At 37.1% G+C, this 23,581-nt stretch overlaps 1 protein-coding gene across 4 annotated transcripts; it reads right to left on the reverse strand.

Moving 5' to 3' along the window:
* Window positions 1-4,252: 4,252 nt before the first annotated feature.
* Window positions 4,253-21,451, reverse strand: GMNN (geminin DNA replication inhibitor). 4 transcript variants are annotated; one of them, XM_036994417.2, is made up of 7 exons: window positions 21,271-21,451; window positions 19,417-19,474; window positions 16,382-16,459; window positions 15,615-15,759; window positions 6,124-6,206; window positions 5,709-5,819; window positions 4,253-4,663 (listed from the first exon to the last, which is right to left on the reverse strand). In XM_036994417.2, exons 2-7 carry the CDS (start codon window positions 19,465-19,467, stop codon window positions 4,496-4,498), a joined length of 636 nt encoding a protein of 211 aa, XP_036850312.2. In that variant the 5' UTR covers window positions 19,468-19,474; window positions 21,271-21,451; the 3' UTR covers window positions 4,253-4,495. The 4 variants fall into 4 exon arrangements, with proteins under 4 accessions (XP_036850312.2, XP_036850311.2, XP_017508667.3 ...); XM_036994416.2 differs by having other exon boundaries at window positions 21,159-21,450; XM_017653178.3 differs by lacking the exon at window positions 21,271-21,451 and adding an exon at window positions 20,858-21,000.
* Window positions 21,452-23,581: the final 2,130 nt, after the last annotated feature.

Consider the following 23,581-nt stretch of genomic DNA (forward strand, 5'->3'; position numbering starts at 1 on the left):
CTGAGGCCTCTCTTCTGACAATGTTTAGAGAAACTTTAGTCAACATTTCATCTACAGAAGGGTAGCTTGTAAGGCAGCCTAGCCATATTGTGCTATTCAAAGTCCCTTTTGGTCTCTGGCACACATCTAAATTGAAGGTGGTAAAACATAAGGTTCATCATATTTAGACGCTGAGGCATCTTTATGCTAAGCTTTGAATTCAAAACTGGTTTACCTAAGTTTTAACAATAGTTAACATTTTTTTCCTTTGTCTTCCCTTTTAAGTTCATTTTCCCCCAATATTTGGGTTCTCCTAGAAGCAAATCTGAGGTAAGAATATGAAGGCAAGGACTTTTTGGGGAGATGACCTCAGGAACTAGCAACTGGAAAGGGAAGAAGGTCAACAAAAGATGTGTTGGCAAGAAAGTTACGCTGGAACCAGGCAAATGGCATTTGTAATCTTCAGGAACCGCTCTGGTGATACGCAACACACAGGCTTCAGTCATCTCATCCAGAGGTCCCAGGTGCTCAGATACTTACTTACACACAATTCCTATCCTTGCTGGTTGACCTAATGACCTAATTATAGCTAAAACCTAAAATTCAGCTGAGATATCTTGAAGAAGACCGGGTAGGCAGGCACCAGTTTTCTAAACAAAGCAAAGGTTGCAAGGGTACTAAGGCAGTGCAGTGGACATCTACTGATTCCTGGCTAACTAGAATCTATTCTTTCTTCTCGTAACACTTCAGTTTCTTTTGAGGGACTATCTTGCCCATGTTGTAGTCTTAAGAAGACTCAACCAAGGTACCCTGCCCTCCCAAGAACTGGTAACATAAGCCAGGCTATAACAATCTTACTATCTCAGGGAACTCTGAATCTTGTGCAAAATGGGGAGAAAAATCATTTCGGAGTCAGCACTAAGACAATGTTGATTAGCACCTGTTAACAGGACACCCAGAGCTGCTCTGGTGTTTTCTCCCTTAGAACCATCGTATGCTTTCAATGAATTCCATTTTTGCTTTGTTAACCATATTTATCTTTACTTCTAACAAAGAACCCAGAGAAAGGCAAGAAGAAATATGACATGTTCAAGAACTTTAGAGCACTTTTTTCCCATCTTTTAGTAAGGTTTTAGTTTTCTTCACATATCCCTCTCACCACCCCTCACACACCCACTGTTTTTAAACTTGTTTATACTGATATAGAGAAAAGCAATTAATTTAGGATTATTATTTTTAAATCCCACTACTTGATTTGTTTCCAGTTGCTCCTGGATTTTCTTATGTGAATGAGTTCTCTTTCCTTCCCCTAATTATCTTCTGTATTTGGTTCTATTGCACCAAACTGAGACCTCAAAAAAGAATTTGTAATAATTGTGGTCCATTCTCTAGCTCTTGGTGTTACAACCATTTCTAAGCTTTATAGGTAGAGAGCTTCGATCAGGTTAAAATTTCTTCTTTTTGTAGCTTAGGTGTTGACTTTTATTAATGCTATTTTATTATCTATTAAGATTACGTGTTTCTCCCCCTTTAACATGCAGAATTTCAGGTGTTTATTAATATCGAAACAGCCCTACATCCCTGGGATAAACCCCAACTTGGTCACTATGTTTTATCTTCTAGTATATAACCAGGTTAAATTTGCTACTTAGGATTTTTCCTTCTGTGTTACTAGGCCTCTAGTGTCCCCCACCTCAACCCTGGTCACTTTGCAGTATGTTATGATAACCTTACACAAGCTAATTCAGTCTAATCCAGGCTTCACACGTTCTCCAAATGATTTTTAATCTTTTGCCATTTTCCTTAAAGAAGCTCGACTGCATTTTTTAAGTGAACTCCAAAGAACTTAGAGACTCTAACTTGCCAAGCTTGATTAACCTCTGACCCTGCCTCCAAGGCACTCTGACTGGGGTGTTCTGACATTTGATACCTAATTGAAAATCAGACTCCTCATCTAAAGGAAATTCTTCCGAATTCCCCATCAACTAGGATCACAGTTCCCAGGTGCTAAAACCTTAAAATCCGTCACCCCATTTCCTCTTGAAACCCAATCCCAAAGCAACCCCAAGATCCCTAAGAAACGAATCTACCTCAAACTAAAATTTTACAATTTTACTTAATTGGAAGTAAATGGTAGATACTTTACCTGATTTCTTTCACTCCATATCTGAGATTCACTCATATTGTGCATAGCAGTTACTCACTTCTTATTGCTGAGTAGTATTCATGTGAATTTGTTTATCCATTAACTTGCTGATGGGACATCGGCTATTACAAATAAAGCCATGAAAATCTGTGGACCGGTGTTCCGGTGTTGCTTTCATTTCTCTTAGGTAAATAGCTAGCAGTGGAATAGCTGAATCATTTGGAATGTGTATGTTCAACTTCTAAGAAATTGCTGAACATTTTCAGAGCATTTGTAGCACTTAACATCGCCACTAGAACTGCAGCAGAGTTCTAGGCGCTTCACAGCCTTGACACTTCGTATAGTCTCATTTTTCTTTTCTAAACTTTGCCATTCTGATGGATACATAATGTCTCACTGTATGTTTAATTTGCACTTCCCTGACTGACTATGACATCTTTTCATGTGCTTATTTGCCATCTGAATGTATTATTTTTTGGTGAAGTGTCCAAATTTTGCCCCCATTTTAAAAATTAGGTTGTCTACTACTTATTGAACTTTAAGAGTTCTTCATAAATACAAATCCTTTGTTGATTAGGCAAATATTTTTTCCCAGTCTCTGGTTTGTCTTTTTATTATCTTAAGAGCCTTCCTAAGAGAAGTTTTTGGTTTTACAAAGTTCAGTTTACTGATATAATTCATGCTTTTTGTGTCCTATTTGAGAAATCTTTGCCAAATTCAATATCACTAAGACTTTTACCCCTAGATTTTCTGCTAGAAGATTAATAGTTTCTGAGTCTTCCACTTCGGAATCTTCACCGGTTTCCTCTTCAGAATCAAATTCAAATTCTTGACTATCTGGTGATAGCTCTTACATTGTATTTTAAAATCATCCATTTCCTCTCCTCTTTTGCTCCCCACCACTAAATCCTGGCAATCCAGTTGTGGCATTTTGCAGAAATAGTTTCTCTTTGCCAAATCATCCTATTCTACTTAGCTCTTCTGTTTCTTCCTAACAGCCTCCAGCTGATTCCCCTCTCCCTCAACCTAGAATATTCTTTCTTAAATTTTTTATTGTGGTCAAAAGCACATAACATAAAACTTATCTCTTCTTCAATTCTATCTTCAGGCTAGCGCCCCATATCTAAAACATACAGAGCTGTACTAATACAGTAGCCAATAACCTCATGTAGCTACTTAAATATAAATGAAAATTTCAGTTCCTTATTCACACTAGCCAGATTTCAACTGCTCAATAGCCACATACTGCTGATAATCATTCTGGATTAGCACAGGTATTTCCAACATCTCAGAGTTTTATTGGACAATGTTATAAATTACTAATAGCTTCTAGCTTTGAAGCATCTAGTTCAGGCACTCTAGTAAAGGATTTAATCCTCACAATAATATCAAGGTAGAGTTTATCTTGATGTTAAAGAAAACTGAATTCTATAAGGTTAAATAACTTGCCTAAACTAATCCTTTAAATCCTGGCATTGCCCTTCATTGCCAATTCATATTCTGGTACTTGTATGCTTCTCACAGAACATATTCAATCCCAAAGCTATATACTTTGCAATTTCCTTCTGCCCTTCTCTTCTTTCAAAACACTACGTAAAAGAAAGCCCTAATTTCACCATACTCTTATTTCTTATTCCTTCATTATATACTGTACTACAACATATGTGAAATCTGTGAACAGAAAGTTTCAAAACCCTTAGTCTTACATCTTTTAATTGGATTTTCACGTGCCCCACCCCCCTAGTTTACTATCACCATCACCTATTATTTTAAGCTTCCAAGAAGAGTCTGATCAAGCCAGACAGCCAAGCCTTTACTTAGCTAATCAGATCCATTCAGGGAGCCTTTGAAACCAGATTCTCAATACTCCATTACAAAAACTTCTCAGTAAGAGTATCCGGGCACTACAGACTGGAAATCAATAGTCCCTACAGTGAGCATGAGGTACAACCAGATTTAGGAGTAAGACCTTAATTATCTCACTCTAAAGATATATAAATTAATTTTCTTCTTGTTTCTTCCAAGATAGCAGAGGAATAGAAAGACAACAATATAAAACCACAGATATAGATAAATTTTCCATGTAGGCTCTTTGTACTTTATCCTTCTAAGACATATGCAATCCTCAATAGGAGACTGGTTTATTTATCATATACACAAGTCATGTCTGACAACTGAGAAAATCCTACTTACATAAAACATCATAGATTAAAAATACATAGTATTTGTATTTTAATACAACAGTGTCCCAGGAATCAAACAAGGAAGTTTAATCCCAAGTTTACATTACGTTATTTGTTCTGCTACAAAGAACTATGGTCAAGGTAAACTTTGGCAGTGTATTTCTCAAGAGTCAAATATTAATGAATTTCACATACACGGTTTTCCATCTGTAGAGGAAGATACAGTTTCTTCAGCACATGTACCAATTTCTGAGTCTTCCACTTCGGAATCTTCACCGGTTTCCTCTTCAGAATCAAATTCAAATTCTTGACTATCTGGTGATTCAAAGTTATCCAGAGGTTCACCATTCAGTCTCTGTTAAAGAATAAACCAATAACTTATTTTAAAAGCTTTAAAATCCAAGGTTATTATGAGTATGTTGACTTCAATGTTGTAATAAAATTCTTTTCATTATGGCTCTTGAATTCACTTAGTCAATCAAGTGTCATATCAAAGTCTCTACCATGATAGATCATATTTTAGCAAAGTCACAGTGCTTAACAATTTGCTCATTTTTTAAAAGCACTGAGTTGCTTTCAGAGTACAACTAAAATCAGTACTTCTCAGACTATCTACAGTAAAGATCGAGTTGTCTAATTCACATTTGCTGTGGACCAACACTTTCATGGCAGTTAAGAAAGCTACTGTACTTTCAAATGGAAACTGCGAACATTAATTCTGCTAGAGCCCTAATAGGCAAGCAATTCAGTGTAAGAGAAGTTTTGATTCGAATGATTTGTTTCCCATCAGCAACACAATTTTCTGCAAACATGAGTAAGTTTAAGACCTATTATTTAGGCCAAGACTGGTAAAGTACCAGTCATTAGACTAATTCTTATCAACACATTAGCTACTTCTAAATTTTAAAAAAAGGCCATCAAAGTTATTTAGTACACCTATTAGCAGTTTGATAAATGACAGTAATGTCATGCTGGCATTAAATTAAGAACTGTCTAAAATTTGTCAACTATGAAATATAATTTTCTGTATTTTTCAGGTATAAGTAAATTGCCTTTTATATCTCTTAGAAGAAAATAGATGTTCTTTGGCTTCATAATAATAAATAATATCTAGCAGTTACTGGGCTCTTACTATGTAAAGGCACACTTTCATTTACGAAAACTCATAACAAGCCTACAAAGCAGATACTATGATTCCCATTTATAAATGAGGAAAATGAAGCTCTGACAGGATAAATAACCTGCCTGACTCAACAAACTTAATGGTGCTGGAGAGGGAACTAAGACTCAAAACCAAGAAATCTGGATTCCAAAGGCCCAAACATTTACTGATCACACTATTGACTCAGTATTATAGAAAAATAGATGACTTTCAATCAGGTGAATGTTAAAATACTTACCTCTATTACTTCTGCCATATATTGTACATGTTCTGCTACTTCTGCCAATTCTTTATTCTCCTTCTCCAGGCGGGCAATTTCATTGTCCTTTTCTTCAATTTCTTTATGAAGCTACATGAATAAATAAGGTTTAGCATTCCATAGATTGGCTACGCTACACCAACTTATTTGCCTCTAAGTATATAACTAGTAGACACATTTAGACAAATTACCTAACAAAGATCCTATTTTTAGTTTTCAACATAAGCTTCCTTTTGTATAATACTTCTGTAACAGAGTTGCTTCTATAATTAAACTTTTTTTAGACCAATATTAAAGCTAGTTTATAGAGCTCTAACCAAATATGCAAAGCAGCAGAAGGAAAATAATCCTGGAATGTTAAAAAAAAATGCCACAAATTATACTGAGTACATACTTTCTCATTTTCTTTAAGTGCTTCATAGAGAGCCTTCCTCCGTTTTTCTGCCACTTCTTTCCAATATTGAGAGGATGGATTTTCTAAAGTAAATTAATATATTACATGTTAGCTTTGAAAACCATTACTGTTATATGCTGCTGTAAAAACCCAATACTTTCTCTTATTAAAAAATTTATAAACCAGAGAGGGGAAAAAAGATGGTGAATAGGCAGGGCAAGGCGGAAACCTCTCACACACACACCAAGGAAGCAACTACAGCATATACGACGAAACCTGAAAACAACTGAAGACTGCACAACAGACCACCTGCACCTGGGGAAGAAGAGAAGACCACACAGACATGGGTGAAGTGGCAGAGCTGTGATCCAGTGGACACAAGTCCTTCCCCCATCCCAGCCCAGAGGCAGGAGAAAGAGGAATGGAGTGGGGAGGGGACAGGCATTCAGAAGATCAGCACACTTGGCCTGGAGATCTGCTCTGGGAACATCAGTCCACAATGCATCAGGCTTTGGTGACTACCAGGGCTGAACACCAGGGAGAACTGGAGCACTCTGGGAGGCTGAGACCCCAGCCGCTTCTGTAGGACAGCATGCTCTGCTGGTCCCACAGAGACCCAAAACAGAGGTGGCAATTTAAAAGATGTGCCAGCTGTATGAGAGGTGCCAGAGGGGTGAAGGTTGGACAGAGCTCTCTCCTTAGAAGAAAGGGCAGGTGGACAGTATCTCCCCAACCCTCCCTCCATCCAACAGATCGGGCACTCTTAGGAGCCCCCAGATGCTCCACCTCCCTCACTGGCTGCTCAGCCCCAAGGTACTGCCCTGTGTACCACAGGTGTGCCAGCCCACTTGGCACAGCTGCATCACACTTTGCTGCTTGGCAGGCAGAGGGAGGCTTTCCCAGCTTTCTCAGCCCAAGTAGGTGTCTACAGGTGCCAGCTCTAAGCACTCCATCCTCCCCATGGATGGCCAAGCCTGGTGTTGCATGTATCGTGGCTGCTAGGGCTCACCCACATGACTCACTGCAGTAGCTGTGCACTGCTGACAGCACAACTTGCTGCCACAGCACTCCCGCACACCCTGCCACTGTGGGAATCCCAGTGCAATGCACCCAACCTGTTAACCCAGCAGCCCTGACATTGCTGCAGGGCAGGAAGAGGGCAGCCTACCAACAATGATCCCAGCAGAAGCCACTACTCTGGTCTTTGTGATCCAGACAGCCTCAGTGGACTGAGATAAACCACTGCCAGCAGACAGAAAGCAGAAAGGTGGCCACACCCATTGCCCACCAACAGCAACTGGGGCTACACCACAAAGGAGTACCGGGCACTAGAGAGGAAAGAGTCTTAAGCTTTTAGGCACCACAGGGCACCTTCCTCATAAAACCATTACTCTCTAGACCAAGAAGCATAGCAGAACCATCTAATACAAAGGAAGAAATAGTAGCCTTGACAAATGAGGAGGCAGAGGAATATGACACAAACAAAAGTACAGTTTAAGACACCAGAAAGAGGGCTAAATGAAAAGGAGATCATCAATCTTCTTGATTAACATTTCAAAGTAGCAGCCATAAATATGCTCACTGATTTGCAGGAAAATATTGAAGATGTCAGGGAGAACTTCAACAAAAAGATACAAGACCTGAAAAAGAGCCACTCAGAGCTGAAGAAACAGTTACTGAAATGAAATATAGACAGAGAAAACGAATAGATTGTTGCAAGTAGAGCAGACAATCAATGAGATGGAAATTAGAGAACAGGAAAAGGAAGCTGAGGAACAGAGAGAAAAATGATCTCTAGGAATGAAAGAATGGTAAGAGAGCCATGTGACCAATCCAAATGAAACAATATTCATATATGGGGTACCAGAAGGAGAAGAGAGAGACAAAAGGATAGAACATCTCTTTGAGGAAATAACTGGTCAAAACATCCCCTACAAGAGGGGTTGGGGGGAGGAAACAGACACTCAGGGCATGGAAGCACAGAGTTCCTAACAAAAGAGACACCAAGAAGACAACATCAAAATATATAATAATTAAAATGACAAAGAATAAGGATAAGTAACGAGTTCTGAAAGCAGCCAGGGACAGAAAAACATCACTTATAAGGAAAACCCTATTCTGCTAGACTTGCCAGCAGAAACTTTACAGGCCAGACAGGAGTGGCATCAAGTATTTGATGTACTGAAACAACCAAGAATTCTCTACCCATAAAGATTATCATTCAAATGTGAAGCAGAGCTTAAAACAATTCCCTGATGAATAAAGGCTCAAGGAATTCATAATTACTAAAGCAGCATTACAAAATGTTAAAGGGCCTGCTGTATTTGGAAATGTTCCTATGTTCCTAAGGCTCAATAGTTTACACCAGTGAAAATAAAACCACAGTAAAGTAATTGCTTACCAAGCAAGTATGAAATTAAAACAGGAGTAATAAAACCAACTATACACAAAATCAGACAAGGGATACACAAAAAGTGTAGATGACATCTAACACTAAGTGTGAAGGAAGAAGAAAAAGAAAAAAGATAAACTTTTAGATTGTGTTTCAAACAGAGCAATCATCAACTTAATATGGACTTTTATATAGTCAAGAAGCTATCATTGAACCTTATGGTAACCACAGACCAAAAGCTTTAATAGATAAAAAGTTAAAAAAGAGAAACCCAATCACAACACTTAAGAAAACCATCAAATAACAAGAGAAGAGTATAAGCAAGGACTAGAGGAACTACAAAAACCAGAAAACAATTAACAAAATAGCACTAAGTACATACTTAACAATAATTACCTTAAATGTAAATGAGTACCAATTAAAAGAGTGGCAGAGTGGATAAAGAAACAAGACCCATCTATCTGCTGCCTACAAGAAACTCACTTCAGATGCAACGATATACAGACTAAGTGAAGGGATGGAAAAAAGATATTTCATGCAAACAACAGGGAAAAAAAGGAGTAGAAGTACTTATATCAGACAAAATTGATTTCAAAACAAAGTAACAAGAGACAAGGACATTACGTAATGATAAAGCAGTCAGTCCAACAAGAGGATATAACCATTATAAATATCTATGCACCTAACATAGAAGCTCCTAAATATGTAAAACAAATACCAACAGAATTAAAGGGGGAAATATATTGCAACACATTTATTTTAGGAGACTTTAACACACCAGTCACATCAACAGATGAACCAGACAGAAAGTAAATAAGGAAACAGAGGCACTGAACAATATATGAGATCATATGGACTTAACAGGTATCTACAGAACACTCCACCCAAAAGCAGCAGGATACACGTTCTTCTCAAGTGTGTATATGAAACATTTTCCAGAATAAATCACATACTAGGCCACAAACAGAGCCTTGGTAAATTCAAAAAGATTGAAATTGTATCAAGCAACCTCTCAGACCACAATGGTATGAAACTAGAAATAAATTACAAAGAAAACAAAAAGCCTATAAACATGTGAGGCTAAACAACATGGCTTTAAATAATCAATGGATCGATGAACAGATTAAAACAGAAATCAAGCAACACATGAAGACAAATGAAAACAAAAAATCAACAGTTCAAAGTTTGTGGATGCCGCAAGTGGTCCTAAGAGGAAAGTACACAGCAATACAGGCTTACCTCAAGAAACAAGAACAATCTCAAGTAAGCAGTCTAAACTCACAACTAAAGAAACTAGAAAAAGAACAAATGAAACCCAAAGTTAGTAGGAAGGACATAATAAAGACCAGGACAGAGACAAATAAAATAGAGAAGAATAAAACAATAGAAAAAAAATCAATGAAAGTAAGAGTTGGCTCTTTGAGGAAAAAAAAAACAAAATAGACAAACACCTAGCCAGACTTATCAACACAAAAAGAGTACACAAATAAAATCAGAAACAAAGAAGGAATTTTCACAACAGATACCATAGAAATACAAAGAATTATTAGAGAATTCTATGAGAAATTATGTGCCAATAAATTGGACAACCTAGATTAAATAGATAACTTTCTAAAAAAATACAACCTTCCAATATTAACCCAGGAAGAAACAGAAAATCTGAACAGACTGATTATGTGCAATGCAATTGAATTAGCAAACAAACTCCCAACAAACAAAAGACAGGAACAGATGGCTTCAAAGATGAATCTACCAAACATTTAAAGAAGAGCTAATACCCTTCCTTTTTAAAGTATTCCAAAAGGTAAAAGAGGAGGTAATACTTCAAACTCATTCGATAAGGCTGGCATCACATTAACCAAAATCAGGCTAAGACACCACAAAGAAAGAAAATTTTAGACCAATATCCCTGATGAACATAGATGCAAATATCCTCAACAAAATATTAGCAAACTGAATCCAGAAATACATCAAAAAGATCACCTGTCATGATCAAGTGGGATTTATTTCAAAGATGCAAGGATGGTACAACACTCATACATCAATCAATATCATACAACAAATTAACAGGAAGGTTAAAAACTACATGATCATCTCAATAGATGCTGAAAAAGCATTTGACAAAATTTAACATCCATGCATGATTAAAACTCTTAACAAAATGGTTATATAGAGGGTACATACCTCAATATAATAAAGCCATATACGACAAACCCACAGCTAACATCATACTCAATGGCAAAAAGTTAAAAGCTTTTCCTCTAAAATGAAGAACAAGACAAGGATGTGCACTATCACCACTTTCATTCAACACACTACTGGAGGTCCTAGCTATGGCAATATGACAACAAAGAAATAAAAGGCATCCATATTGGTGAGGAAGTAGTGAAACTGTCACTGTTTGCACATACATACTGTACATAGAAAACCCTGAAAAATACACCAAAAAACTACTAGAAATAATAACTGAATTTAGCAAAGTTGCAGAATACAAAATAAATACACAGAAATTTGTATTCCTATATACTAACAATGAACTAGCAGAAAGAGAAATCAGGAAAACAATTCCATTTACGATTGCATCAAAAAGAAGAAAATATCTAGGAATAAACCCAACCAAGGAGGTGAAAGACCTACACCCTGAAAACTACAAGACACTCATGAGAGATATTAAAGACATGAATAAATGGAAATACATCCTGTGCTCATGGATAGGAAGAATTAATATTGTCAAAATGGCCATCCTGCCTAAAGCAATATACAGATTCAATTCAATCCCTGCCTAAAGCAATATACAGATACAATTCAATTCAATACCAACAGTATTCTTCAACAACCTAGAACAAATAGTTATAAAAATTCATATGGAAGCACAAAAGACCTGGAAGAGCCAAAGCAATCCTGAGAAAGAATAAAACTGGGGGGATTATACTCCCTGACTTCAAGCTCTACTACCAAACCACGGTAATCAAAACAATTTGGTACTGGCACAAGAACAGACCCATAGATCAATGGAACAGAATAGAGAGCCCAGATATAAACCCACACATATATGATCAATTGATATACAATAAAGAAGCTATGGATATACAATGGGAAAATGACACCTTCTCCAACAACTTGTGTTGGGAAAACTGGACAACTACCTGTAAGAGAATGAAACTGGATTACTGTCTAACACCATACACAAAAGTAAACTAGAGATGGATCAAAGACCTGAATGTCAGTCATGAAACCATAAAACCTCTAGAAGAAAACGTATGTAAAAATCTCTTGAATATAAACATGAGCAGTTTTTTCTGGAACACATCTCCTCAGGCAATGGAAACAAAATCAATAGTGAACAAGTGGGACTACATCAAACTAAAAAGCTTCAGCACAACAAAGTGATACTGGGGGTTCTTGTTTACGGAGTCAAAGAGTCAAAGAATGAACTTCTCAAATGCTCAAAGTAGGCAAGCAAGAAAGAAACTTTTTATTGATAGACGTAAAGATACAGAGCTCCCAGGTATATACTAGGAGGGGCAAGGCTGCCATTTATGGGCTAAGGTCTAGGGGTTTTATGCCTGTTGCATCAATGAGGGAGAGAAGCTGTTTTCTATAGATTCCCATCAGAATGGCAGCTATATTTTAGCCAATAATACTTGAGGTTATTTCTATTTTTAACTCGTATGCCTTGGTCAAGCTATGTGAGGTACATGACTTAACAGTCAGTAAAAATGGTTCTTTATCACAAAGGTTCAGTGAAAACCTTCTTATACATTGTTGCATTGTTTTGGCTGCAAGTCTCCTGTTTTTCACATTACCAAGGTCCTTAGTAAGCATCCCATTTGTCCTTCTCAGGGCCCTTATCCTGCTCTAACTGGACAGGGGCTGCTCCCATTCTTCCCTGTCTCAAAAGAACACCATCAACAGAACAAAAAGGCAACCTATAGTATGGGAGAATACATTCATAAACAACTCATCTGATAAGGGGTTAATATCCAAAACATATAAAGAACTCATATGCTTCAACACCCAAAAAAACAAATAACCCAATTAAAAAATGGGCAGAGGACCTGAACAGACATATCTCCAAAGAAGAAATACAGATGGCTAGCAGGCACATGAAAAGATCCTCCACATTGCTAACCATGAGGGAAATGCAAATCAAAACCACAGTGAGATTGACACCTCACACCAGGTAGAATGGCCAATATCCAAAAGACAAGAAATAACAAGTGCTGGAGAGGTACGAAGAAACGGAAACCCTCCTGCACTGTTGGTGGCAATGTAAATTGGTACAACCACTGTGGAAAGCAGTATGGGGGTCCCCAAAAAACTAAAAATGGAAATACCATTAGACCCAGTAATTCCACTTCTAGGAATAGATCCAAAGAAAACAAAACCCCCTGATTCGAAAAGAAATATGCATGCCTATGTTTACTGCCACATTATTTACAATAGTTAAGATATAGAAGCAACCAAAGTATCCATCAATAGATGAATGGATAAGGAAGATAGGGAACATATACACAATGGAATACTATTGAGCCATAAAAAAAGAAATCCTGCCATTTGCAAAAACATGGATGGAGCTAGAGGGTATTATACTCGGTGAAATAAGTAAGCCAAGTGGAAAAAGACAAATACCATATGATTTAACTTATCTGTAGAGTATAAAAAAGCAAAACAGAATGAACAAAACAACAGACTCACAGACAATGAAAAGTGACTAGTGGTTACTGTGTGGGAGGGGTTGGGGTGGGTGGATGGGGAGAATGAGGGGAATAAAGGGGCACAAAAACTCTCAATCATAATATAAGTTGGTCACATGGATAGCAGTACAACATGGAGAATATAGTCAATGATTCTGTAACATCTTTCCATGTTGACAAGAGAGTAACTGCACTACTGGGGGGTGAGGATTTAATATTATGGGTAACTGTTAAACCACTGTATTGTATATTTGAAACCAATATAAGATTGTATATCAATGATACTTCAATAAAAAATTAAAATTTATAATCTTAGCACTTTCCATTACTTAATAATACCCATTTTAAAAGATTAAAGTTAGAAAATCAAATCATACTTTTCTATTATATTTTTCCCAACATTTTAAAGATTTCAATCATTCAGAATTGCAACACAAGTACAATAAATATACATACTTTACACCTAGATTGTTAAAGATGTTTTGTAACATTTGTTGTGTGTGTTTAACAATAACTCTTCAGTTATTTTGTACTCTGTCCTTAAATTTGGATTTTTCTGTTTGCATCATTGATTCAAGCTAAACATTTTTTGGCAGGAAAAGTGTGTAAGTATGTTGTATCCTTCTCAGTGTATCATCAGGAATCCTAGAGTAATTTGTCTCAATATTGAGGAAGTTAAATTTGATCATCTGGTTAAGATGACACCTACCGGATTTCTCCCTTGTAAAGATACTTTTTTCCCTTAGTAACAAATAAATGATCAGTGGAATAAAACTTCTGAGTCTGTGTTAATATCCTGTTCCCTAACAGCCTTTCACCCAATTTTACTCCATTTCATCTATAGTGGATGAAAAGTAGTAATTTTCTATTTATACTAATTCCCTCTACATTTAGTAGTTGTCATCATTCTGCAAAAAGGACTTTATCCCAATTCAAAAGAATATTTATTGCTATGGATTCATGTTTCTTTTTTCAGTCAACGTATAAAAGCCATCGTTGTCATTATTCATTTGATGTTCAAATTCTCCCAATTTTAGACAGGGGGAATCCCTGCAAGCTGATCATCTGTTTTTGAGTACTTCATTATTTCCTAAGACAAAAATATCCCAAACTTACTCTATAGTTTCCTAGGCCCTGTCCTGAAATCAGCCATTTCTCCAAGGAGCTCCAGTGGACAGCAGTGTTTACAAAATAAGAACTGGTGTTGGGTGTGCTCCCTATTATTGGGGTGTCGTTTCTAGGCTGTTTCATGGCAGAGTTAGGAAATGTACTGTTTAAAAAATCACCAGTTTACAGTGATTTTCCCAATTTCAATTCAACAAGAGTTCTTCCTTTCCTTCCCCATTCCTTATTTCTATCTCCATTCACCATATCAAGAGCTCAACAATACCAACATATGCTCAATCCTAAAATGCATGCAATTTTTTTGAAAATTGCTATACCAGCATCACAACCAACAAACAAAATTCAGGATCCTTTTGCAGTTCTTTTAATAATCACAATGCAGCCCACTGAAGGTCTATAGTCACAGTTCTATGTTCAAGTTACATAGATTAAATTTTTTTATCTGTGTGGTTATGTTAGCACTATGATGTACAGTAATTGTTTCTGTATTTAAGTTGTGCTTTTTGGCACCAAGCTTTGTTAATTTTAACCAAGTCAGATATGAGTGTTACACATCCTGTTGTTTACATTATTAAAGAGCTTCTTTATTTCTTGGCAGCCCACCTTTCCTAATTTTGCCTAATAAACCTGTTTTCCTTACTGTCCTCCAGCAATTTAAAATGAGCCCATGTGTCACTATGACCTTGAGTTTGTCAGTTACCTTCTCCAGGTCTCAACATTTTTCATCCATAATAATATCCAATGACTTATGATTAGAACAGAAGTAATCATCTTCCATAATGCTTATAAAACATCATTAGCTTCCTCTTCTGATTTCCACTGCCATTCCATTAAAAACTATTTATTAAAGATACAACACTTCTCATTTATCTCTACTCCCTTTGTTTAAACATTGTTTTTATTGGCTTCCTTACTTCATATCCTACTATATTCAAATTCCGTTTTTCAGATTCACTCTTTAGACATTATTCTTCTGAAAAGACTATTTCCAAGAGCTATCATATTACTCACTATCCTTAGTATTTCATCCATACTTAAATCTTACCTAAACAATAAACCTGCCCAAATGTACAGTGTTTGTATATACAACCATAAGAAATTTTAAGTTACCAAAAACAGAGTAAAATATCTAATAGTGTCCCCAGATTAAGAGGCTTTGGTCAGAAGTCCTAACAGTAAAATAAGTAATGTTTACCGGCATGATAAAAACTTTAAGATTTAAAGAAATAAATATAGATAGCTCTATATACATAAAATAGAGAAAGATTTTTCCATACCTGTAATCAGAAAATCAAATGCTTCTTGACTAACTTCTCCAAAATTTTTATTTTCACTATGTTCTGGGACAATAACCCCAGAACTGGAAGTCTTAGATGTTAACTGGTTGCTCCAATGTTTCCTTTTAGACAAGCCTTTAACCACCTATAATGGAAATATGTATATTAATCTCATTTATTTTGATTTAATGAACAAGAAAGCAAGGTGGTTCTGTCATTTATGTATTAAAAATAGAGCACTCATGTCTGTATCTTTTCGACATCTTTGGATCATTTAAAAGTTCACAGTTCAAAACTCTATCAAAATGTATAGTTGTATTTCAGGAATTTTATCTTCAGTAACTATTTTGTATTAGACTTGGGTCTAAGGCTTAGCCAAAATTATTTTTATTGTTTAAATAGTGTAGTCCCAAGGAGAGACAGTATTATCAGGCTAGATACCCTCATCCATGATTTCATCATTTACATACAAGGACAAATGAACGAATCTAACATTTTATTCTCTAAGAATCAAACATTACCTCTACAGGTTAATTCAGAACTTATATCTTCCCACTTCTATTACAAGTATTCATGCTAATTTTGAACTTCCTAAATCAAACAATTAAAACAAAAACCACTTCTGTAGGGAATACACAATTTTTATTCTTAAATTATTTCCAAATTTTAATGATTTAGGTATTTCTGGCCAAGGAAATCTTGGGAATGTTTTCAATAATATAAAGATAAGTATCCCATGTACCCCATTCTAGCCCAATAAAACATACCTCATTTTCTCTTCCAACAAGAGACCCAGCAACAGAAGGCTGAATCATCTTCAGAGTTCTTCTAGGGACAGGACTATTCTAAAAGTCAAGATCATTCACCATACGGTTACTGAGTTGCTATGTGAATTATTACTCTCTTAGCCCTACTGTAATTTAGAAACTAAAAACACAAATATTTAGTCTGCTATCTAATTTTATAATGCTACATATGAACAAGATATTGATTTAATCTACTAGAAAACTTGTAATTTCCCTAAATGTAAACTTAAATTTGAGAAATTGGAAATTAGAAAAATTCTAAGAATGGAACATAACACCCAAATTTGACACCAACAAGTAGCTATTCTTCTACTTCAATATACGCTCTTGCTATAACCATTTTGATAATCAATTTGTCAACAAATACCTTGCTAAAAATACAACAAAATTTCTAAGCTCTAATACTGCAAATCATATGCAATGAAATTCCAGTACAACAGGAATATTTCTGTTCACTCTTAAAAAGATCTCCCACGCAGAAACTAGAAATTTACCAATCACAACATTTATGTTAGAAACCCACAAAAGAGGTAAATTGCAGGAAAAGGTTATTTACTTACAAGGTCAAGTCTTTCCTGCCCTAATCAAAAGGATACATCTCAGACTCCCTTAAAATCATGAATATTCCCTAACTCATTTATACGCACTCACCAAAGGGATATAATTTTGGAGAACATACTTCACACCAGATCAAACACATATGCAGCAGGATCCCCTCCCCACAACCTTTACCAGATTGTAGAAACAGTTTCGCTTCAAGTCCATTCATTAGACAGCTGTAAATGTCAGTACCTGAGTCATACTAAAATATTGTAAAATGCCCAAGCTATTGTTTTGGAAAAAATAATGTCTTCCTTGTAGTATGTAAATACCTTCCTGTTTTCCTGACCTGAAAGCTCTATTTTCACAAAAAATTATTAGTTATACTGCCACCATGGGATAGCAAACAATGGTGAATACTCAAACAATGTGAACAAGAACATGATACCAAAGCAGCGTGAGAAAGTTACTGCTTGTGCACTGTGCTTCACAGAACAAGAGTTCACCTTTCCCACGGTAAGGTCTCTGCTGCTGATTATTATCTCACTATTTAACTGAAGAACAAATGCCAGCTACTGTGAGAACAAATATTACACCAACGTTTCAGATATAATTTAGATTATACATTAGTCAATAGCCTCCAGACCAACAGAGGAAAAAACATAACTTTGGTACCTTAATAATAAAAGGTGTTATTTATTCCAATGCTTTTCCTAATAATTATGGCCAGAGAAGCCAACTAAATTACTCTCACAAAAAAATGACAATTTCTAAGATCTTTAATACATGTAAGCTTTATAGCATCCAGCTCCAAAGATGAATGTTATTATTTTATTTATACAGATCATGCATTGGAATAATACTCTTTAGAGCCAAAAAGGATTTTCATATTATTTTTTAATGGGTCTTAATCTTTTCAGAACTAGTTGAGAGTCTGTGAACCTTCTCTCAAAAAAAAAAAAAAAATACACAGAAGAGCACACTCAGAGTTTGTAAATTGGCATGGGAACTGTGAGCTCTTAAAATTCACTTATAAATCTAGTTTTAGTCAACTTCTATGTTTTACAAGTAAACCAAGGCTGAGATAGTAAATAACTTACCCAATGTAGCAGTTTTGGACAGAGAACCAAACAGAACCCAGGTCTTTAATTTATATATATAAGATAGTTTTAGCCCAACTAGTAAACATTAGACTTATCTTTAAGTGTAAGGATCTGCTGAGATTATATAAATTGTCTGAGATTTGCCTCAAAATAATTAGGTGGGGGAAAGAGGGAGTGAATGGAGATGTAGATGCAACAAGATTAGCCATATACTGATTGGCTATAATTGTTAAAAATACAGAGATTAATTGAAATTATTATATATGGACCATAGTTTTAAATACTTGAACAATTTCATAATAAAAAGTTTAAACGCACACACAAAACATAGTGGGAAGTCATCTCTGTAAATGGAAGTTGATGGACTCAAGTTCACACATCATCAATGCAAAGTATTATTCAAGAAAAATAATGTGAGGATACTTAAAAAGGCAAGGTAAACAACACAACCTATCAAAAAGCACCTGCTATCACCAACCAAAGGTTTTTATTTACTTAACTTAAATCTGTAAACTGATAGTTTTCCTGAAGATGTAGTCTCATTTCCAAGAATCATCATCTAAGTTGTGATAGAACCTAAGTCGTAAATTCATTTAAAATATTAAGAGCAGCACCACTCAAAATTACAAATAAAATTAATCTGCCCTTATTGCTATACAAATAGATATTTGGGATAGGATTTCCAGTAACAGTATCATACAGGGATCCAAAAAGTGTGGCAAATAAGTAGGTTAGATGGTAGTGAGTATGATGTACTCTGGAAATACATGCAATATCATATAATGCAAAATGTCTCTGTGGTCAAAGACATTAATTCTGGAAATACAAAGGATTTTAATAAAATCATTTCATAAAATGTAAGAGAAGGAAAGCAATAATAATCTTATTTATGAAGTCCTAAGGAATCTACTAAAAAACTAATAGCTCTAATAAAAATAAGTTTAGCAAAATTGCAGAATACAAGATCAGAATACAAAAATCAATTGGATTTCTATACAGCAGCAAGAAGCACGCTGAAAATTTAATTAAGGAAACAATTCCATCTACAACAATTTTAAAAATACTTTAAAAATTTTAACAGAAAAGAAAATAAAACTCATACTCTGAAAACTACAAAACACTGTTGAAATTAAAGAAGACCTAAATAAATGGAAAGACATCCTAAATCCCATGATTGTAAATCAGAAGACTTAATATTCAACCATAACCAGTTTTGTAAATGTTCTCTATTGTCTTCTGGCTAAAAATTCAAAGTTTATAGAAACTATAGCAAGGTTAAATTCGGCTAAATTATGTCAAAATACTTTTAAGTACATGATTTCTAGAACAGATTAAAGTAATTCCATCACATACCTTTACATTCTCTTGGATTCCTTCTTGTTTCTGCTTCATACTGGGATTCATTGTACACCTGGTGAAACAAAAAAGACTGGTAATTCAAAAACACAATATGGCTTGCACCTGTAAGTGGAGTCTAGATTTTGTTGTTGAAGGCACTTACAATCATAAAATTTATATATATTACTGTATGGTGGAACTACTCTCTTTTCTCACTGTAATATACCCAAACTCAGTCCTGTCAATGATTAAAGTGACTAAAGTTAGTGACTCTTGGTATCTGTATCTCATGCACACACACACACAATAATTCTGGTTGGAGAAATCTTGTTACAAAAGGAAAATGATGTATTCTAAACAAATTTACAAAACATGATGTCCTGGATTAAATACAGGTTCTCAAAGATGGGAGAACTGGTCACCCAGAAAAGCAAAACACAGATACTAGATACTTGGGTATGCCAAAGTCTATCCTAACTTTGCTGTTTCAAAGGCAGATTCGACTCTATAATCAACTTGGCTCTGGTAACCAATAACTTAATAATGACTTAATATCCCATCAAATGAGATTATGCACTGACATTTGTAGGGAATGTTTTACCACAACCATGAACCTGAGATACTGATGGAAGCAAGGAAGAGGGAACAGGAGATAAAAAGATATGTAACGTGGTTAACAAGACCACCAGGCCAGACTCATTCCAAACCCAAGGTCTGAACCCCCCGCCATGTCTTGTCTCCCACGCATATCTGAATTTTGTGGCCATGCCTTTATTCAGTGCAGCCGCCTCAAAACCTTGACTATGATCCACCTTACATGAATACATTTTACAGTGTCCTAATGTACACATACGCGAACAAAAAAGTTTAGGAAAAAAAAAATGTATCTAATTATTTGATGCGCCCTATTTTCTATTCTGTTTCAGGTTACACAAATAACAGGTCGGGGCCCACTAAACTGAACCGGGGCAATGTTTTTCAAACTGCGGGTGGCGATCCGAGGTCCCGAAATTATTTAGTGGGGTCATGAACTGTTTAGAAAATGTAACTGAACGAATGGAGCTAGAGAGGATAAAACATAAAACTACACGGCGTCTGGGGAATAAGCATTGCGTCGTGAAACTTCTTCAATTAGATGACTGCGTCCTAAAATGTGCTTTTTAGTACATCTCATTAAAAAAGCTGAACGCCCCTTACCAAGTGTAATCTTTCAACGTTTAACACATTCCTGTCAACAATCTTGAGCCCTTTTTACTTAGTTCTTTTAAACAACTAGAATAAGAACTGTAGTACAGCACTGGGTCCAAAAGCAATGCTGATACACAGGTGAAGCTAGTGTCACCAACACCGGCATCGTTTTCTAACGGCAGCAGGGCTCGGCGCCCTTCTCCCACGGGCCCAGCTTGCGGACCCCCTCGGCTTCGGCCAGTTAGTGGTCCAGAAATGGGCGTCCCACCTCATCCAGCCAGCCAGGCATGCCCATGCTTCCTCCCTCGCGCCAACCGGCTGCACACGGACGGGCCCGGACGCCGCCAGCTCGTCCTCCGGAAGCCAAGGCCCAGCGACCAGCAATGGGCGAGCGGGCGGGTGCGGCACGCCCGGGCCCTCCAACCGCTGCGCGCGCTTCGGGGGACGGCGCCTGCCAGCCAATACGGAGCGCGGACGCGAGTGCGCGCCAAAACCGACCCAACCAAAGGGGCAGCGCCTCACCTCCCTCCCCCGACCCAGCTCCCGAAGCCGCTCGACCACCCACTCACCCTTAGCGATGCAGCGGCCGCAGGAAAACGCGACTTCCGGCCGGCCGGAACGAAAGCAGGCTTGCCTAGAAGCCCCTGCGTACCCACCTCCTGCCACCTCCGTCACACTTACTGAATGGAAACCCCTAAGCCTCGTCGCAACGCAAGTAGCTGCGGCAGCAGAGCTGCACACAAGGCTCACACACTAGCCACGTTCGTCCCTTTAGCCGCCAGAGCGGCCAGCGCGAACGGCTGTAAAAGCTTGCGAACTCAGTCTGCCGGGAGCGGCTCCGTGACCGACAGACGCAAGACAGGGGGTGGGGCCACCCGAACCCGGCAAATCGCCTCTCGCCTAGGCCCGCTTCGGCCCCGCCCCTTCCCGCGCCTGCGCGGAAGGGGTAGCCTGTAGTTTGCCAAGGACAAAGTCTCGGGCGTTCAGTCCCTACGCTCCGAGCTCTCCTGCTGGGTTCTTTTCTTGTATTTTTACCAGAGGCGGGAAGATACACTCCCACTAGACTTAAACACTGGGAGAACAAAATATTGTATATTTAGTACACGACTTTTTACATTTCTGTAAAGTCTTCATTCCGCGGACTCCTAATTGTATTAAAAGCTTTTATATTTCGGCTTTGTATTTTGACTGCTGTAGTTCGGCAGGAGTTCCGGGAAGACTTTATTCGACGATCAATGTAGTAATCCTGCAACTATTCCCTGGATGCCTAAAACGTACCAAATACTGCTCTAGGCACTGAGAATACAGCTACCATTGAAATTGAAAGATCAAGGAAACCTTGTAAATACGTTTAGCTTTTTTAAATTATTACTTTGCTAAATTCTCAAATGACTTCTTTTTGGACATAGTACATTTGGGCTTAGTGGAGTCTTCTTAACCTTTTGTTTACATCTACCATAGATTTTAATACAAGTCTTTCTTCCCATTTAACTTTTCATGGAATTACCATTCTTAGAGGAAGGAAATATATACTAACTACACACAGCACTTCTACGAAATGCTTTCCGATCTATATACTTTGCAACCCACCTTCTGCCACCTTTCACTAGATTTCTTTTTTATTGCTCAGAATGTACCAAGTAGAGTTGTATGGTTATAGCTTTGCGGGAAATGTATAAAATCTAAATCCATAAAGGAAACAGCCCATTCATTGGAAAACTATCAGTAACACTGGGTTTTCAGAGTAAGAATTCTGCTGTCAAGGGGTCAATACAATCATTAACTCATTTGCCTTAGAAACACCAGTCGGTCAAAATAGTAAATCTCACTACCATTTTCTTCAATCACCCACATGATAAACAGGGATCACTGAAAGAACCAAAACAGGTAAGTGTCTATTCAAAAACAAAGTTATGTTCAGGTAGTCTGTGCTAGGTAAAGTATAAATCAAAGTTCATAGTGGTATTTCCAGAACTAAAAATCTAGGAAAGAAAACGTCTTCGATACACAAATGGTAAGCAAACTAGGGGGGTGCAATCTAGAACTTAATCATTGTTAAAAAACTACAGGGGCAATAAGAGTTGGTGATTTTTCCAAATGTGTCATGAAGCCAACTTACCCAAATGTTATCTGTAGTGGCTGACAGCATTGGTTAGTTTTGCAGTGATGTGAGGAGATTTTTACATTTCAGTGTTGTTTAACTTATTTTTTTGGTATCATTAATCTATAATTACATGAGCAATATTATGGTTACTAGACTCCCCCCATCATCAAACCCTCACCAAATACCCCATTACAGTCACTGTGCATCAGCGTAGTGAGATGCTATAGAATCACTACCTGCTTCTCTGTGTTGTACAGCCCTCCCTGTGCCCACCCTACACTATGACTGCTAATCGTAATGCCCCTTTTCCCTCCTTGTCCCTCCCTTCCCACCCATCCTCCCCAGTCCCTTTCCCTTTCATAACTTTTTAGTCCCTTCATGGTTTCTGAGGGTCTGCTGCTGTTTTGTTCCTTCAGTTTTTTTCTTTGCTCTTATACTCCATATATGAGTGAAATCATTTGATACCTGTCTTTTCCTGCCTGGCTTATTTCACTAAGCATAATACCCTCTAGCGCCACCCATGTTGTTGAAAATGGTAGGATTTGTTTTCTTCTTATGTCTGAATAATATTCCATTGTGTATATGTACCACATCTTCATTATCCATCCATCTACTGATGGACACTTAGGTTGCTTCCATTTCTTGGCTATCATAAATAGTGCTGCGATAAACATAGGGGTGCATATGTCTTTTTCAAACTGGGCTGCTGCATTCTTGGGGTACATTCCTAGGAGTGGAATTCCTGGGTCAAATGGTATTTCTATTTTGACCATTTTGAAGAACCTCCATACTGCTTTCCACAATGGTTGAACTAATTTACATTCCCACCAGCAGTGTAGGAGGGTTCCCCTTTCTCCACAACCTCGCCAACATTTGTTGTTGTTTGTC

Source organism: Manis javanica, chromosome 16 (genome assembly GCF_040802235.1).
Source record: "Manis javanica isolate MJ-LG chromosome 16, MJ_LKY, whole genome shotgun sequence".
NCBI lineage: Eukaryota > Metazoa > Chordata > Mammalia > Pholidota > Manidae > Manis > Manis javanica.

Bases quoted from the DNA above. Each gene is read 5' to 3' on its own strand.
- GMNN (XM_017653178.3), bottom strand. The intron at 5,820-6,123 runs GTATGTACTCAG...TTATTCATGTAG, and splicing joins CACTTAAAGAAAATGAGAAA to CTTCATAAAGAAATTGAAGA. The intron at 4,664-5,708 runs GTAAGTATTTTA...ATTCTTTAACAG, and splicing joins ATATGGCAGAAGTAATAGAG to AGACTGAATGGTGAACCTCT.